This window comes from Vigna unguiculata, chromosome 9 (genome assembly GCF_037176805.1).
Source record: "Vigna unguiculata cultivar grain cowpea cultivar isolate G323 ecotype 2 chromosome 9, ASM3717680v1, whole genome shotgun sequence".
NCBI lineage: Eukaryota > Viridiplantae > Streptophyta > Magnoliopsida > Fabales > Fabaceae > Vigna > Vigna unguiculata.
In genome coordinates this window covers 28849106-28868436 of record NC_140800.1, presented here as the reverse complement: position 1 = coordinate 28868436, position 19331 = coordinate 28849106, and the positions used below count along the sequence as shown (strand labels likewise).

Sequence of the window (19331 nt, the reverse complement as noted above, 5' to 3'; positions counted from 1 at the left end):
CTTAAATTGAGTGGAATATGTCTATATATAGTTTTTTTCAACCTGAAATGCACTTAGAACTACTTTTCCATGAGGACTTAATATCTCATCAAATACGCAGAGCGGCTGGGATCGTGCTAACGAATGCATGGATGTTTGACCCAATATTAATAATTCAAGAAAAAATCAATTAAAATATATAATTGATTGAATAAGAATAACAAGCAGAACAAAATATATATGATCATTCATTAAATAATAATAATGGAAATTAAAAAGATGAATATAATATAATATTTGATTAAATTATTATTAATAATAATAACAATATTAATATTAAAAATTTTAAAAAAAGTTAAAATTAAATAAATAGTTAAAAATACAATATAACCATCTATTATAATTATGATAACAATATTAACCGTAATAATAACACTAATAATTCAAGAAAAATGTTAAATGAAACATAATTATTTAATAAAATAATAATAATAATAATAATAATAATAATAATAATGATATTAATAGTTAAGGGAGAGAAAATGTGAATCGAATTTTGAACTTTTTGTTTAAAATCAAATATAATTATTATGATTAAAATAATTTGAAACTAATATTATAAATGAAGGTAATAAAGAATTTTTCAATTTCCAAACTCAATAATTAAATTAATAATTTTAAATAAAGTATAGACTTAATTATGTTTTAAATTTTTGATAAATATATAAAAATATATATTTCGAAGTATCTCTTGTTAAATTTTCTTGTTAATTGAGTAATATAGCTGTTAATTGTTCATATGATTGTTATCATGACATGTCATCTTGTTAACTTGTCATTAGAGATGTCAAAATGGGTTGGAACTCGCGAGTTAATCCGGCTCACTACAGGTTCAGACCGAGTTAGGTTGAAATTTTTTTACAAATTTCAATACGGGTTGATTTTTTACTAGACTCATCTAGAACCCGACTCATCCGGGTTGAACCCATGGTGAGTCGAGTTGACTCATCAACCCGCAGATAAAAGGGTCACACAAGTATTTTTTATTAAGTTGGGTTTTACATTTGGGTCATGTTAGTTTTTTTAGTCAACACATAAATAATTTGTATTTTTTTGATTTTGGTTTGTATTTGGATTGTATTATAATTTATTTAGATTTTAATTAGAATTATAATTTAGTTTTGACTGAAAAAAAATAAAAAAATTGTATTTTTTTAATTAAGTGAACCCGTGAGCCGACCCGTTTAATCCGCCAATCCGTGGTGGGTCGAGCTGAGTTCAAATTTTTTTGGCTCACTAAAAAGTGAGCTAGGTTGGGTTGGTTCACTAAATCATCAACATGTGGTGGTCTGAGCCGGGTTACCCGTTTTGACAGCTCTACTTGTCATCATATGTTATCTTACTATTTACTATTTTAAAATATTATAATTTTAAAATAGTAAAATTTTATCATTTTATAATTAAATATTTTATTATTTATATATTGAAATAATAAAAACAATAGTAATAATTAGGTTAAATTATACCTTTGGTCCCCATTTTCGTAGCAAAATATTAATTTGGTCCCTCTATTTTTTTTTATCTCAATTTGGTTCATATTTTGAGAAATTTGATGCAATCAAGTCATCTCCGTTAGTGGTGTAGTAACTAGAGATGACAAATAAACTCGTACCCGTGGGTATTGCCCGAACCCGTCCCCGTTTTGACGGGGAATCCCCGCATTGACTATTTCAATTGGGTATGGGGTATGGAGAATCCCCGACTTTTTCAATTGGGTATGGGAATGAGTATGGGGATGTACATATCCCTGCCATAATACCCGTCCCCGCCATATCTCCGTCTCCGTTTAAATTATTAAAATATTCATGAATTAATTAAGTAACTCTCTCTCTCTCTCTCTCTCTCTCTATATATATATATATATATATATATATATATATATATATATACTTTCTATTTTTTATTTCTTTTAATTATTTGGTTTGTCATGAAACTCATTCACATCTCTAATATATTTTTTTATCTTATCGTAACCTTTATATAATTATGTTAAAATGATGTATGTTAATTAAAATTTGTTTATGCCTTACATTTGAATATTTCTATTATTTTTTAATATTTTTATTTATTATATATTTTCCTTTCACATAAGAATGTTTATACTCTCAATATAAGGTAATATAAAAAAAATTCTTTACTTATTATTATTAATTTTTGTTTAATTTGAAGAACTCTTTTGTTTCATTAAAATAATTTTCGTTATTTTTCAACTATTGAGTATATATGTTGATATTTGAACATTTTTCTTAGTTCTCTAAGGTATTTTTCATCTTATCATACCTTAATTATACATTTGATTTCCTTTGTGCGATTTCTTTCGATAGTCTCTTAAATTATTTCTAAAACACACATTTGTTAGTTTTTTAATATTTTTATTTATTGTTCATTTTCATCATGTAGAATAATATTTTGATATATTCTATCTATTTTTTTATTTTATAACTTATTATTAATCATACTGTAATTTTTTCACTTTAATTGTATAAATAACTTTTGTTTACTACAATATAAAAATTTAATGTAATTGTTATGAATATTTTTTTGTCACTATCCAATATATATTGAAGTTCAAAAGATACAAAATCTATGTCAAAATTTTATTATTGTGTTTATTATTTGTTCTTTGTGTCATTTTGATCAAGTGATGTATTATAACTTTTATTAGTGTACTAGCGTAAACACAGGCGCTATCGCGCCTATGTGTATGCATTTTTTAAACTAAAATGTTATTAAGTTAATATATAAACTAAAATTATAATATTAGTAGATGATAATATTGTAATGTTATTAAGTTAATATATAAACTAAAATTATATTTATTAAAAATAAAGTGAAGTATATCAGAACAAATGAAAAAATAACCATTGATAAATAAAGAAGAAGAGAAGAAGCAGAGATAGCCGATTTTATAAAAAACTTATAAAAGTAATGGTCAATTTTTAAAAATTTAATAAATTATTATATTTAAAGGGTAAATTTTGTATTTTGAAATGTGGACACAAAAAAGAGAATCTCCTTTATATATTGTTATAGATAAAAAAGAGATTCATTAGAATTTAAAAAATTGAAGTAAACAAACATTTAAAATATATTTTAATTTGAATATTTGTTTTCCTTTTATAGTTTTTTGAAATATTTTTTAATTTTATCAACTAAGTTTCATTAATGTTGTAGTTTGCAAATTTAATAAATGTTTTGGTTCTCATGAAATTTTATTTGGTATTCTAATATAAAATGTAGACAATTATAATTTATTTCAAAGTATTTGATATGGAAGAAACAATCATCCTCCTAATATTGAATATTTGATAATATTATATTTTCTTTACCGTAATTTTTTTCTCTTATAAAAATTAATATTGAAGTTGTTAGAACACGGGTACGGGTATGGGTACGAGATTATACCCGTTACCCGGTGGGGATAGGGATGAGACAAAAGTTTAATACCCATTGGATTTGGGTATGGGGATGTGGATGAATTTTTTCTGCGGGGATGGGTATGGGATAGCGAAACCCGTCCCCGCCCTGTTGCCATCCCTAGTAGTAACGACATTAAATGGGGTGTCACGTGTTAGTTCTTGGATTTTTTTGAATTTTTTTTATTATTTTTAAATTTTTTTTTTTAAAAAATTAAAAATTTGTCACGTGTCAAGCTAAAAATATCCAATAAAAATATCCAATAAATTTTATTTCCACACCTCCATGAACTCAACTTAGTTGCAGCTGCACTAACACATATTAAAATATCCAAAGAACATTTATGCAACTAAAAAGTTATTTTTAACATGTTTTTATATCTCATGCTCAATAAACCCAATTATAGGAAATCTTAATTAAATCAATCTTTTAAGAATCAAAATCCAATAAAAATCCATAATTAAACATTAAATGAGGGCATAAATATGAACTCATCATCGACCCTTGACCAAATTTTGTTGTACTCGATCGAGTTCACCCCGATCTAAATTTGGTTGTATTTGATCGAGTCAATCGCGACCACAATTTGGCTAGATTTAGTCTAGTTGACTCCGGCCAAATTCAGTCGAATCGGTCCTGATGGAATTTGGCCGAATCGATCTTGGCCCAAATTTAGTAGTATTCGTCAAAGTTGGCCTCAGACAAAATTTGGTCGTTTTGGCCAAGGTAGTCACGACCAAAATTTTATAGTATTCAACTGAGTCGGCCCCAACTGAAATTCAGCCGAATTTAGTCAAGTCAGCCTCGACCAAAATTTGGCCTAGTCGGCCCTAGCCTAAATTTAGTCTTATTCAGTCGAGTCAGTCCTGGACAAAATTTAGCCATATTCAACTGAGTCAACCCTAACCGATTTTGGTGAGTCGGTGCTGGCCCAAATTTGGTTGCATTTGGCCACCCAACCGAAATTCAATCGTATGCAGCCAAATTTTACCGAGTCGATCTTGACTGAGATTTGGACTTATTAGGCTAAGTCGACCCTGATCAAAATTCGTCCAAATTTGGCCGAGTTGGTCACGTCCAACCATGCTAAAATTCAGTTGAGTTGGCCCCGACCAAAATTGTGCCAAATTCTATTGTGTCGGCCCTAAATTTCTTTTATAAAAAATAGATTCTGAATTTTGAACTTGATCTAAATATTTGGAATGGATTTAAATCTTGATCTAAATATTTTAGAAAAATCCAAACTAATTTTACTGAAAAAAAGAATTTGGATCAAAAATCAAATTCAATTATTTAAAAATTCAATTCGTATAGAACTATGATGATTGATCTTGATTGTTTCAACAAAAAGACATGGATTTTGGACTATGAATTTGTGGGGATTATTGCTTTTAAGTATCCCTTGTTATTGAGATGAAAGTCACGGAAAGACAACATGCCAAAAATGATTTTACTATTTTATAGTGTGTAACCTTAAATAAAATTTATAAAACATAATTATAATAATAACATAAATATAATATTAATAGTAATAAAATTATAAAATAATAAAATAATAAAAATAAAAATTAGAAAAAATATTAATAGATGTATAAAGTGATAACAACGAAATTATAAAATAATAATCATAATAATAAAGATAATAAACTTGAGAATAATAGTAATAATAATAAAAATAAATTTGTAAAATATTTATAATAAAGTTATTAAATATAAATGAATAACAAAATTATTAGTTAAAAATCAATGATAAAATAAAAAATAAAAAATTATGAATTGAATGGGCTTTGTGTGGATTTATTTTGGATAAAACTTTGGACCCCTTTTCATGTAAGAATTTTCAGAATTTGTTCTACGTAGTCACTTATTCAATATAGTAAGAACCACATAAAAGAAAAGAATTATTAAATTGGGTCAATGTTTGTGAATTTGACACCTATTGAACCGTAATTGTAAAGATTAATATTGGAAGTAAATTTAACCATGAATTAACTTTGAGTTTTAAATATTTTGTCAAAATATTTAACAAAGTTTTCTAGCTTAAGTTAAAAATATAATTGTAATAATATTTTAGTTACAAACTTTTTTTTTAATTTTATTCTTTTTCTTAATTGTATTTTATTCTCCATTCGTATTTTTTTTTCTTCCTAATTTAAACAACTCCACTTTGTGTTGTTTTTTTCTAATTTCCATCACAATCCACTTATTAAAATAAAGGCTTAAATAGTAGTTTGGTCATAGTTTTCATTCAGTTTCTTCAATGTGGTTCTATTTTTGTTTTTTTTTTTTTAAATTTGGTCCTAATATTGGTAAATTTTTTCAATTTGGTCCATTTCGCTAACACCGTTAAAATAGTTAACGGATGTGAACAGTAACTGCCACATGTCATTTTGTGATTTTTTTTCTTATTTTTTAAATTTTTTTTAATTTTTTTTAATTTTTTTTATTTAAAAAAATGTACACGTGTCAAACTCATATAATGTCACGTGTCATTTTTGTGATTTTTTAATTTTTAAAAATTTTTTTAATTAAAAAAAATTCACGTGTCAAGCTAATATCACGCCACGTGTCAGAATCAGATTTTTATATTCAATTTGGTCCTAATATTCATTATTTGTTTTCAATTTGGTTCTAGTTTTTTCTAATTTAGTATTTTTGTTCCTCTCCAAAGACAAAATAAAATTTGTATATAAATGTTATATGGATATTCTTATTAAAATACATATTTTTACTAAATATTTTTAATTTAAAATTAGAGTTGGTTTAAAATTAAATATTTTTAACCTTTTAAAATTTTAAATTAATGGTGTTATTGTTTTTTTTCGTTTTAATTTTAAACTAACTCTAATTCTAATTAAAAATATTTAACAAAAATATGCATTTTAATATCAAATTAAATTTTGTCTCAATTTGTTGAAGAGGAAAAAAATGTTAAATTTAAAAAAAAATTAGGACCAAATTGAAAACAATTAACAAATACTGGGAATATAAAAAACTGACTCTGACACGTGGCATGATATTAGCTTGACACGTGGATTTTCTTTTAAATTAAAAAAATTAAATTAAAAAATCACAAAAATGACACGTGGCATGATATGAGCTTGACACGTGTACATTTTTTTAAATAAAAAGAAAAAAATTAAAAAAAAATTAAAAAAAATTAAAAAAATCACAAAATAACATGTGGCGGTTATTATTCACACCCGTGAACTATTTTAACAGTGTTAGCAAAAAAGACCAAATTAAACAAAATTTGCCAATATTAGAACTAAATTGAAAAAAAAAATAGGACCACATTAAAAAAACCAAACAAAAACTAGGACCAAACTACTATTTATGAATAAAATAAACATACCCACGACGTTAATGAATTACAGCTCTTACTGTAACGTCCCATTTAATTTAATACGTAAAATTAAAGGAAACGTCACATGATAATAGCATAACAACGCAGTCCTGGGGTCCTTAATATCGCCCCTACAAAACTAGGCACACCACGATGCCGATAAAGGTAGAATAGTTGTTTAACTAAAAGGTTACAATCCAGAAACAATGAAACACAGGGGCCATAGCCCTAAAGAAAACATGAAGGAAAGAAGCATGAGATCTAGCCCAGATGGCTAAGCTGCTGGATCACCGTTCCCTTGCTGACCACGAGAACCTCGCCCATCTGCTCCCATCAACCAAGTTGATGATCATCGCAAGAGAAAAACGGCCACATACAACAAAAACATACAACAAGACGGGTAAGCTAGAGCTAACAACATAAATCATGCAGTCAAGCATATTTTCATCATCTCATCCACATAGCAACCAAACATGTTATGACTCTTCATTCAGTACACTACGACTCGACTCGACTCATCCGGATACGTATAACTTGGTCGGATTCAGCGGATGCTTGCACTTGTGTCTAACATATATCTAACATACTGACTCATTTTCTATATGTTCTCCGCTACCTCTTGTAGGTTTTTATCAACTTCGCAGATGACCTTAAGTCTCCAACCAAGGCACGCTCGTTATCACTTCACATCACCTTGTTCACTCCTTTATGCATCACTCCACTGACTAGATCACTCTTGAGTGTTGGCCTACTGCCACACCATCAACACTTTTGACCACTTTTATGTATATTGAGACTCCTATATCTTCTTCTCATTTAAACCTTCAACTGCCTTTTTTTTTTCACCATATCGCATCGGCATCCTATCTTCATCTTTAATCCCCCTAGCTTATAAGCAACATTCCACAAAACCTCAGAACCATAACTTCCATTGGCTTCAAATTTCTAGTCTAGTTCGTACCACGCAACTCCACGATACACCTCAAACTAAGATATTCCGATTTGGCTTTTCTCAACCTTGTTGAGAGGTTCACTAGTGCTAGTAAGATGACGAGACTAATGAAATCCCCTCACACATTCTCTTCCCAACCCAAACACTTATGGTTCTCAACCAACTCTCACTCTTACTTCGTCAAATCAAGGATCTTCAATTCCCTTCTCTGGCTAAACACCTACTCTCACTTCCTCACTTCCAAGTTGGCACCCTAACTTGAAATCATAACTCAAACCATCCCCTACTTCTTTTGCACAACGTTCTTTGAGCAACTTCATAATTCCAACTTTAACTGGTAACTGAACATCCTTAACCGGTACTCATATGAACGACACATTTGTTGTTCATAAGTAAGATAGTTCTTTCCACACACCTTCTACCCCTCATAAGTATCACTTGCCATCATCTCGCTGCGCTACTCTGATCACCACAAAAGCCATTCATTTGTTTACTCGAAATGATGCCCCTTTTCATGTCTGCCGTGACAAGGAATCAATCATCACCGAGAAACCTTCTTTCAAAACTCCTATGCAACTTGTAAAATCCTTTGGACTCACCTCTTTATAGTCTTAGCGTCTTATTTTCGCAACATTGAATCCATCCTTCCTAACTATGCGTCCTGTTAGGCACTTCATCCTTTGTCAATACCCTTTCTTGCACGTTTTAAAGACTCTGTTCGCACTTGGATACTCGCCGTTAAACCTTGTCGACACAGCTAACATGTTTGAGATTGCCTTACCTTCATCATGTTTTCCACTCTATACAACCATAGGTCCGAAAAGCCAATCCTCCCTTATTTAACGTTTTCCCTTGAACAATCTATTCCACCACTACCTTTCCTCTGATGTTCACCAAATTCGCTGTTATCCTTGTGGTCATACTTAGTATAAGCCACTACTTCTCCGACATCTCTTCCACCTCCCTATTTATTTCAGACTCGCTGTAGAAACCATTCCATTAGGGACTATTGTCTCAAGTTTCCTCTTCAGGCACCAATGCAAAGGAAAACTTTATCACACCAAGGTCAAAACTCTGGTACTTGTCCCATAGCACGTCTATAACTCCTTTACCACTGAGATCCTCTTCGTCTATCATCCACTTTCCCTCGTCAGATGTCTTTGATTCACGTGAAGCTTTGTCCCCACTATGTAGCTTGGTCCATACTTCACACGCCACCATTGAATCATCTCTTTTTAATCCAAGGACACCACCTCGTGGGTTGTCCCAGCTCATCAGGATGAGATTTAGAAAACAACTGATTCACCCTTGAGACTACGTCCCAACATCGCATAATTCAGGTCGAATTTAGATTTAAATACTTTGATCACCCCGAAGGCACCATACCCTCGAGCGGATCTTCACTTGGTCGCAATTTTGGCAAAACCATCGTCTCAACTCCAGTCCTTCCTTAAAGACAACCATCACTCATTTACCATACTGAAGACATCAAGGAGTACACGATCCCAAGAAAATCGGCCCTTAGTCCAAGCATCTTTTCGTAAGGCGCATCTCTGTATGAGATTTATTCGTGCTAACCACTATAGCATCAACCATCGTAGACATCATGCCAACCACTCAGAACTTCCCTCTTCATTTCCCTCATCATTGTGTTATGACATCAGTTGGGTTGTCCTTCCATACGAGAATAACCCTTTAAAGGCTTGCCCCATCTTCTAGTACGTGAAACCTTTCACTTTATACCCAGGGTCAGATGTCCCACTCATGGGAACTACTTTCCCTTTGAAGCATCCCACTCACAAATTTGAAAATACCCATCATTACCTGCTGACTATTAGTCCTGGTATGAATCCTTTATGTCATTTCTTCCCTATCCATCAATTGTTCCTCCCCCTATTCAGAAACGTCATCTTTCCTGACTGATCAGTAACCCTTATCCATCTCAGCCTCTCACTAGAGGTTTGCCATCTTTTTGCACTCCTCAGTCTCCCCCTCTTTTACCTTTCTTGTTGCTAAGCAATTCCTCCACTTTTAACAACCTCAGATTTGCCAGTTGTTCCTCGTACACCACTCCAAGAAGCACTAGATGTGACCATATGACTATATTCAATGACACTCCATCTAACACCGTATGCATTTTCATAACTCGGAACCTCACCATCGTCGGGGTGTAGAATCAGCTTGATTTCCTCAAACGATGTGGCACTTGCATGCGCTGATACCCCTTAGTGTTATTACCCTTTCGATTCAACTCCTTTTAGAAAACTTGTAGTATCTATTTTTCGGAGAGTCCCTCCTTAAAGCTCCCTCTGACCAATCGTTATTTTGGGAACTCTAGCATATTCTCCAGTTTATTAGTCCAAGACATTAAATCTCAATTCCCTCATTTCCGTAAACACTAGACACAAAGCACAGAGGCGCAGCAAGACAAACTAGATTATACCAAGCAACAATCTATCACTTACAAACAACGAACCCCTTTTTGTCTGTTGCCCCTATTTCCCCGAACCATCAGAATTAAGAAAGGAAAACAACCTTTAATCTAGTCATGAGTGTGCACCCTCATCACTCTATCAAGGCGTTTTCTGTTCCTAAACTTTTGGTTTCACTGACAACTCGACTAGACATGACCACTTACGCTCGCAAGGAACGACAAACCCACAACCTCAGGTCATCCTAAGGACGAACTGCTCTGATACCATAAATGTAACGTCCCATTTAATTTAATACGTAAAATTAAAGGAAACGTCACATGATAATAGCATAACAACGCAGTCCTGGGGTCCTTAATATCGCCCCTACAAAACTAGGCACACCACGATGCCAATAAAGGTAGAATAGTTGTTTAACTAAAAGGTTACAATCCAGAAACAATGAAACACAGGGGCCATAACCCTAAAGAAAACATGAAGGAAAGAAGCATGAGATCTAGCCCAGATGGCTAAGCTGCTGGATCACCGTTCCCTTGCTGACCACGAGAACCTCGCCCATCTGCTCCCATCAACCAAGTTGATGATCATCGCAAGAGAAAAACGGCCACATACAACAAAAACATACAACAAGACGGGTAAGCTAGAGCTAACAACATAAATCATGCAGTCAAGCATATTTTCATCATCTCATCCACATAGCAACCAAACATGTTATGACTCTTCATTCAGTACACTACGACTCGACTCGACTCATCCGGATACGTATAACTTGGTCGGATTCAGCGGATGCTTGCACTTGTGTGGGTACCTCTGCTCGAACCTGAGCTGCTCGATCCCTGAGCTTTGTAATACCAATGTTATAATGAATCAAATCTCTCCCACCACAAGGTTAGCCCTTAGTGAGTTTCAGGCCTCCTGCTACTCCCACCACAAGAGTCAGTCCGCTCTAAGTGAGACTAATTGACACCTCGGAGTGTCAGGATGCAACCTTACCTTGAATCCTTACCTAGTTATACAGATGGGGCACCACCATGAACACCCACTAGCAGGGGCCATGGAATTACGTCCCGACCACTGAAGCGCGACCCCGGAGGTCTCACCTAGAGACCCCAAGGAATTATACGCTGACACGGACCAACATTCGTAAATCAGCAATAAGAGAATATTAAATTATATTTTTCAATTTCCATATCAACCCTTGAAGTTTCATCCTCATACCAATCACATCCCAATTCCATACCTCTGGTCATCACCACCCCGATGAGTCTGGGGTCTCATCTCATATCAAAACCATGTTCTTTTAATTTCAAACCACACATTCATTTTACATGCCAAGTCTCATACCAACCCATTCATCCACAATTCATGAATCATGCCAAAAATATACCTCATACCCCATTATATACATGTTCATCATCATACAATCATACTCAACCAACATGGATCACTCGGGAAACATCAAACATCCAAAACACAGCACGGTCTCGCCCAGGCGAGACGTGCTCGCTCAGGCGAGCCTCCCCCTCGCCTAGGCGAGAGCGCCAAAAACTAGGGCATGGGCAACACGGGATCTCGCTTAAGCGAGATCCCTCTTGCTTGGGCGAGTTGCCTGCTCGCTCAAAAATTGAGCGAGCCGCCCGGGCGACTTTTCGCGCAAAAAAACTTAGGCGAGCTCCCTGTTTCATCTCGCCTAGGCGAGATGGACTCGCTTGGGCGAGATTAACAGGTCTCGCCACTGTTCTTCGCTGTACCGCCATGTTTTCCGATCAAACAACACATGCAAGCTGTTTTCACACATCACAACAACAGATCCAACCATGAAATCAACAACCAACGCAAAAACAGTTCTAAAAAGACTCGAAACTAGAACCCTAGCTTCCCGTACCTGGAAATCAAGTTAGCAGAGAGCCTCGACACCCAACTGTGGAGGACGAACGGCGTCTAGGAGCGAACTCGAAGCTGGAAAACAGTGCAAGAATGGGTCAATTCGGAACCCCAACAACAGCTCACGAAAACAGACCAAGGAAAGGAGACTACGAGTCCGAGGGCACTTACGTGAGCTAGGAACGGCTAAACGGGAGGCGGACCTTAGGGCAACCCTAGCGGAAGGGGTGACGGCTGCAGCTCCAAGCAAGGGTAAGGTGCCTCTGAAAGTGTAGGGTACCCTAGGTTTAGGGCAGACCTAAGGCTTATATACACTGGGCCAACCCTTAGGCCCACTTAGGAGCAGCCCACTAACCTTTAGGGCTGGAACAAAAGAAAATGGGGCCTTACACTTACTAAACTCATTGACCAGATTACACGTGAAATGGTTATGAAAACATGCACGATAATATAAAATATTTCAATTTTCCTACACTTTTTCTAAATATTTCAATTTTCCTACACTTTTTCTAACACTTGACAAGGTATTAATATTTTAAAGTTTTTTCCTTGGTTCATTTTAATTTATTTTATACTTCAAAATAAAAAAGATATATATTTATTCGTATTGAATAAATGTAGAATAAAAAAATTGATCTTTATTTATCATTACTTTAAAATATTTTCAACTATCAGATTCTTAATTGATTGCTATTAGCCATCTAGCACAACTACCATATATAAAAAAGTAAGCAACAGATTCAACTATGCTACACCAGAACATTATGGTATCACAGTTTGTTTGTGATCACAATAATATCTCTAATATTTAATAATATATCACACTTACTAATTAAAATAAACTTCACTTTCATTCTAATCCCATCATCACTCGTTATCCTTACACAGTACATGACTTTTTCTCAATCAGGAAAACCAATTCCCAATGCCTACGCAAAAGTCGTTACAGGGTTATACGACTTATTCCCAAAGTGAACGCACAAGCACATGGAAAAAGTCGTTCAAAGGTGGACCACAAAATGAAGTCGTAAGCACGTGGCACAACTTCCAACCAAAAAGTGAAGTCGGATGTACATGACACGACTTCATGATCTTGGCACGACTTTCCATTAAAAGTCGTTATGGTGCGGCACAACTTCAATACTGCATAATCACGCGTTTTCTCTGCTGGGTTGCTTTCTTCCATCTCCATACACTGGTACAGTTCGTCGCAGCGTTAATTGACACCATTGAAGAAAGGTTTGGCAGAGATTCCCTGACATTGGCAGACGCGTGAAAGTATACAGAGAGTGGGAAGGGTGAAATTTATTGTTTGACAGTGTTTTGGAAGAAAATCGCATTCAACGTTTCCTCTCCTTTACTCTTTAAGTAGTCATGTATCTCAGATCTGCAACTCCAATTCCCTTCACGTAGTTCTCTTGCACTCGCTTAATTTTTGGCCTGCAATAGATCACAACCGCACACGATACTCGGAAAACTGGTGCTTTCTCTGGGCCAAATCACAGCATAGATCTTCGTCACTCGCAACTAAGGCCACAAGTAAGTTTTCACCACCCGTAAATTTTGGTACAGTTTTTAGTTGATAGAATCTGTATATAAATTTTACAACAGTTTTCACTGTTGTAAAATTCGTTTCTTTAGGTTTTGTCATTTCGATTGAACTTTGCAGAGTAAAAGTTCTCATAACAGACATAAAGAAAGAGTATCATAAATTATTTAATTTCGTAAACTGTTTTTCCTTTATTCGTAAAATTTTTATTAACTATACTCTGAATTTGAGCTAATGATAGATTATATAAAAGAAATTAACTTATCTTTTCAGATAAATAGTAGTCAAAATATTGCCTAAAGCGAACTGTTCTAGTTTATGATTTTTACCTTTTTTTGTTGTTGAGATCAAGTTCAGCTATTAACAGTGAAGGTTGCATAATATCAATGTATACAGCACTATTTTTTTTTCCAACCGATCATTATTGGTTACCATGAATATATAAATTTGGTTTCTTTTTGACAAAAATTAATTTGAACTTGCAATGCCTATAAATTTTTTTTTCATTAGTAAGTAATTTATGCAAAATATGATACATACTTTTTTTTACATATTATTATTCCTGTATTATTTTTCTCAGGCTAAATTTTGTAGAGAATGGCTTCCAACCGGTGTCTTCCTCGTAATATGTCTGTATTGCGTCTGCAACACAAACACGTCACTGAGACTATTTGGGAAGGCAAAGAAAGACTCCTTCGTCCAAGACGACATGCCATTTGGGTAACGAAGCATGTCGATTTTCTTGATCCAAGAGTACGAAATTTGATAGATATTGCTGGATTTGGACATGTACTGACCTTGACAAATATCGACATCAACCACCATTTGATCACAGCGTTAGTGGAGAGGTGGAGAACAGAAACACATACCTTTCATCTTCCACATGGAGAATCAACAGTCACATTGGAAGATGTTGCCCTGCAATTTGGTCTTCCGATTGATGGAGAACCTGTGACTGGAGTAAGCAGTGGTAACTTGGTGCCATTGTGTGAAACGTTGTTGGGGTCGATACCTCCCCCAGATGTGGTCAGAGGAAACACAATAAAACTATCTTGGTTAAACAATAACTTTCAGCAGTTACCTGCTTATGCAACTGATGATGTTGTCGCTCAATATGCACGAGCACATATTTTTACATTGATTGGGAGTTTACTTATGCCCGATACATCAGCAAGTCGTGTTCATCTCATGTATTTATTACTGTTGGCTGACTTGAACAAAGTCTCGAATTATAGTTGGGGTTCGGCTGTTTTAGCATGTCTTTATCGTGCTTTAGATCGCGGAATTGACTTCAATCAAGACAATATTGGAGGCTGCATGTTACTTTTGCAGTGTTGGGCTTGGGAACGCATCAAATGCCTTTCCCCATCTATTGAGCCATTAACTTTTGATGATATTGGCGCCGGACTTGGTTTTCCACTCGCAAAAAGGTATATTTTTATGAATATAATTGCTTCCCCTTGTTGAAGTTTTAATCAATTATAACTTCTCTGTTCTGAAAAAAAACATGTATTCTTTTTGAAAGGTGGTGTCGTGCATCAACGCAAAAGCAACACACATCCTCAAATACAGTCACTTCAATAAGGAGAACGTTGGACGAATTACAGCCGAAACAGGTTCTCAGTTAAACCTTACTTATCACCATAATGTTTACATCATTTTTTCACTCATACTAATGATCATTTTTACAGTTTTTGTGGACTCCTTACCGCAAGGACGATGTCTCTCCCTTGATTAATGTTGTGACTAATGTTGAAGTTTCTCCTGTTAGTCGGGCTGTAGTTCCTTTGATCTGTTTTGCCACAGTAGAATTCCATCAAGTTGATCGGATAATGCGACAATTTGGTTTTCGACAAAATATTCCAATCGATCCATTAAACTTAGATCAACTGCACAAAGAAGATATGAGAGGCAGAACAGATAGATGTTGGCCACAATACCATCAAAAGTGGATAGCAATGTGGAATGATCGACATAATCGTCTCATTCAAGGTATCCCGTTCAACGGTAATGGCCACTTGCGTGATAATACAACTTACATGGAGTGGTACATTAACCATACTATTCGCTACATATCACCTCCACAACAATCCTCAGATGATGATGATGTAAGTTTACTTCTTAATAAATCTCATAATCTATTTTTATTTATCTTACATTTTGCATCTTTTTCTAACAGTACGACACTGGAGAGTAATCAATCTCAACAACAACCTTATGATCAGTCAATTTGTTCTATAGATCATCATTACCATATGTCGTTTTGTACACTTACAACATTATGTACACACACTACTTGAGTCTAATGTCTCTTTGTTTATATCAGTGATACAAGTAGACTTTTATAGATTTGGCTTGTTGTATGTGAAGTCCAAAAACTTAAGATGAGTTGACAATGAGTATATTCTCAGATTTTGCAAATTTGAAATTCAGTGCACAACCATGTCTATTTTGACATTCTTTTTCTCTCTGGGATAACCATTGGAGATAAAGCAAACTTAAAGAGCAACCATCACAGTAATTAAAAATATAATTAAATTACAGTAAATGAATAGAATACAAACTTTACCTTAAATATTAATCACGTACGAGCATCCACTTAGTAAATCAATTTGGAATCGGCACCTAAATACGTAAATGGCAGTTCATCAACACAAAATAATGAAGCAAAAACTGATGAATCACGAGTAAATATACTGTAATACATAAACCTTTTTCTGTTTTTGCCCTTTAACTAAATATCATGTCGAAGTAGCATGTAAGTACTCGAACATAACTCATTAGCCATAACTTGGGAATCAAATCAAAACTCAAGAAAGAATAGAAAAAATCAGAAGAAGGAAATTTTCATACGCCACAGTTTAAGCTGCTGCATCAAAGGAATGGAGTACTTGCTCTAAAATTATTCTCTTATGCGGGTCAAGAGGACTCTCTGGTTTATCAGAGTGAGCAATGTTTAGAAGATAGAGCTTCTTTGAGGCCACAAATGCTGCAGAAAATATCCTCTTCATCCCTCCACGAGTACTATCCACCTTGTATTCAAATTCATAAATTTGCAACCCTCCCTCTCCTGATCTTTCTGCTACTGTAATCAATTCAGCCTCCTTTGTACTTTCCTGAATGTCAAAGCAATAACAACAAAAGTTAATGCATCACACAATCATTTTATCTCTACCCGCCAATTCTAATAACACTAACACATGTTTTACTATGATAACACGGACTTTGAAAAATGAAATGGTCAACATTTGAAAAAAAGTGAGTTTAACTCGTTATGCTCATGCTAAAAGGCTCTATGAATGTAGAATGATCATAAAAGAATAGTTTACCTTACGTTTTTCGGCTTGTAAGAGCTTATCAGCAACGAACTGAGGTGTCCCGAACTCTTCAAGAGACTTAAGACGAACTGGGCTTACAACAACCCCAATATTGTTACTTCCCATATTTTGCTCTTCAAACAACACAGTTGCCCCTGCTTTATCAACCTGTTAAACCAAAGACTATTCCTTTAGGACAAAAACACATACCATTATTCATGATATGGCTTTTTTTCTTCTGGTTTTACACACTTGCCATAAAAGGATGTCAAGTTAAGAGTGTTTCCTATATTATTATGATGATGATAACATTATTATAGGTTAAACAAGTTTTCGGTCTCTCTAATATTATCTGTATTAAATTAATACCTCAAAATGAATTTCAGTGTTTCTGATATTAACTTGATTATGCCAATAACTTTATTATTCTTGAATTGACAAGTAACATTGTTAAATGTAATCAACTTCTCCAATATTGTTCACCTAAACAGGTTTAGTGCTATATTTAACTGTGATAGTTTGAAGTTTCAAACTGAAAAGGGAGTAGTTTAGATTACCTTAGCCCAAGAAGAGGGTGTAAGAAGAGTGAAACCTTGATTGGAATCAGTGTATCTCTGAAGCTCCAATTCTTGAGCCAATAAGAGTGCATCACCCATATTTGGCAACGGCACAGGCTGAGCCCACAGAAACATTGTGAGAAGAAGAGTGAAGTTGAGGTTCCTCTTGGTAAAGGATGGTGCCAAGTGCATATCTTTGTGGGATTCGTGAATGCAGGTGAGTGAAGTGGGTTTGGGGAGCAAGATTGAGACGAAGAATCTGGAAGAAGCATAGGTGGATTGAGAGTGTTGGTGGAAGAAAGTAGAGCGTGGAAAGGTAAAGGAACTTCTTAAAGCCATTTTATTTTGTGGATTTAAGGATTTGGTTTAAGGTTTGTGGAATTGGGTTTCAATGTTTCATCGTCATAGGATGAATCGAGGAGAGGTGACAAGGTCGTTAGAAGAAGGTGTTTGTTAATCGTTATCCAGATTTTTATTTATTTTTTTCTCTTTTCGATCTCTTCCACGTTTATCAAAATTTTACACTTTTTATCTTTTGGAATTTTTTTCCCCTTTCTCTTTCTTTTTCTTTTCCTCTCTTCTCGTCTCTACTTGTTTACGCTAGATTTCACCATATTTCGTTCTTTTTTATCTATCACGAGAAAGAAAAAGTAAAAGAAGCATGTATATGTTGAAAAACATGAATAAAATTAATAATAAATCATTTGTAACGTATTTTATTATTAAAAGATGTGAATAATTTAAAGAGTATTTTGGTGTTAAAAATGTATGTAGTTTAGTTAGTAGTTTATTTTCATTTTTATTAGTTTTAAATTATATAATTAAGGTTAAAATAAGGATATAAAATAGATAAACAAAATGTTTAAAGTTATACAAGAAAAAAGTAAAATACGAATATGAGATAAAAATACCATAGATAATTCTCTTTACATATTATTAGTGAAACAAATGTGAAATTCCAAACTTTCGGTTAACCAATAAAGACTTAAAATTTTCAATAATAAATCATAATCTCCTCGATTCTTTACAAATACTTCTTTGCAAGCATTTGCTGCCAAAGTGCGGGTGAACCAAAAGTCTATTAACAAACAAGAACATGTTCTAACTAATTCCAAAAAAAAATTGTATCAAATTTAAACTAAAAATTAATCCAACATTGAAATATTGAAAAAGGAAAAAAGGAAAAAAAATCTCAAATATCTTTAATAATGAGACATATAATTATAATTACAAATAAGAACAAGAATGTTTGTAGTAGTAATTAATATTGACATAATAGAAATAAGTGAATCAATGAGGTAACCAAACTCAAATCTTGTGTTTGAATGATGAATCTTAACAATTTCAATAAATTGAAATACATAGTATTTGAATTACTTTCACTTGAATTTTCTTCATTTTTTAAATAATTTGTTTGGAATAAGTAGTTGAAATACCTTAGATTTCAATTTTTTTGTTTGAATAAAATAATTTAATTTCTTTTTTAATAGTTTGACCTTCAATTCAAAATGACTCATCTCGACTCTTAATCTGAATCAACTCTAGAAGATTCAACCTGAGTCGACTAGGTCCGACCTTTAGCCCGCATTGAAAAAATCAATCAATATTAGTGAAGATAAAATATTATGATACATGGATGCTTTATAGGTCGTGCATTGGATTGGTAATGGACTAATGTTTACATATCCAAATTTCAAATTAATGGTAGACAAAGACCTCCATCTGTGATCTTTTCTATCATCATTTTGTGATTTAAAAGAATAATTGATGTAAACACCATTTGTACAAGGGCTAATGTAAGATCTTTAGGGCAAGAACCATATAGGAAATTTAGAAAA

General features: G+C 33.6%; 1 protein-coding gene across 4 annotated transcripts; it reads right to left on the bottom strand.

Annotated features, from left to right (window-relative positions):
- Nucleotides 1-15220: 15220 nt before the first annotated feature.
- On the bottom strand, nt 15221-17978 carry LOC114164710 (Photosystem II reaction center PsbP family protein). 4 transcript variants are annotated; one of them, XR_003599590.2, is made up of 5 exons: nt 17494-17978; nt 16949-17104; nt 16473-16735; nt 16189-16244; nt 15221-16088 (listed from the first exon to the last, which is right to left on the bottom strand). XR_003599590.2 is itself a non-coding variant. In XM_028049455.2 (3 exons), exons 1-3 carry the CDS (start codon nt 17830-17832, stop codon nt 16481-16483), a joined length of 750 nt encoding a protein of 249 aa, XP_027905256.1. In that variant the 5' UTR covers nt 17833-17978; the 3' UTR covers nt 16282-16480. The 4 variants fall into 4 exon arrangements, 1 of the variants encoding a protein (XP_027905256.1); XR_003599589.2 differs by having other exon boundaries at nt 15221-15508; XR_014984681.1 differs by having other exon boundaries at nt 15221-15411.
- Between the last annotated feature and the right edge of the window lie 1353 nt (nt 17979-19331).

Excerpts from the sequence above, each read along its gene's own strand:
- LOC114164710 (XM_028049455.2), bottom strand. The coding sequence starts at position 17,832 with ATGGCTTTAAGAAGTTCCTTTACCTTTCCACGCTCTACTTTCTTCCAC. Across the intron at positions 17,105-17,493 it reads CACCCTCTTCTTGGGCTAAG|GTTGATAAAGCAGGGGCAAC; the intron begins GTAATCTAAACT and ends TTGGTTTAACAG. Across the intron at positions 16,736-16,948 it reads TACAAGCCGAAAAACGTAAG|GAAAGTACAAAGGAGGCTGA; the intron begins GTAAACTATTCT and ends TTTGACATTCAG.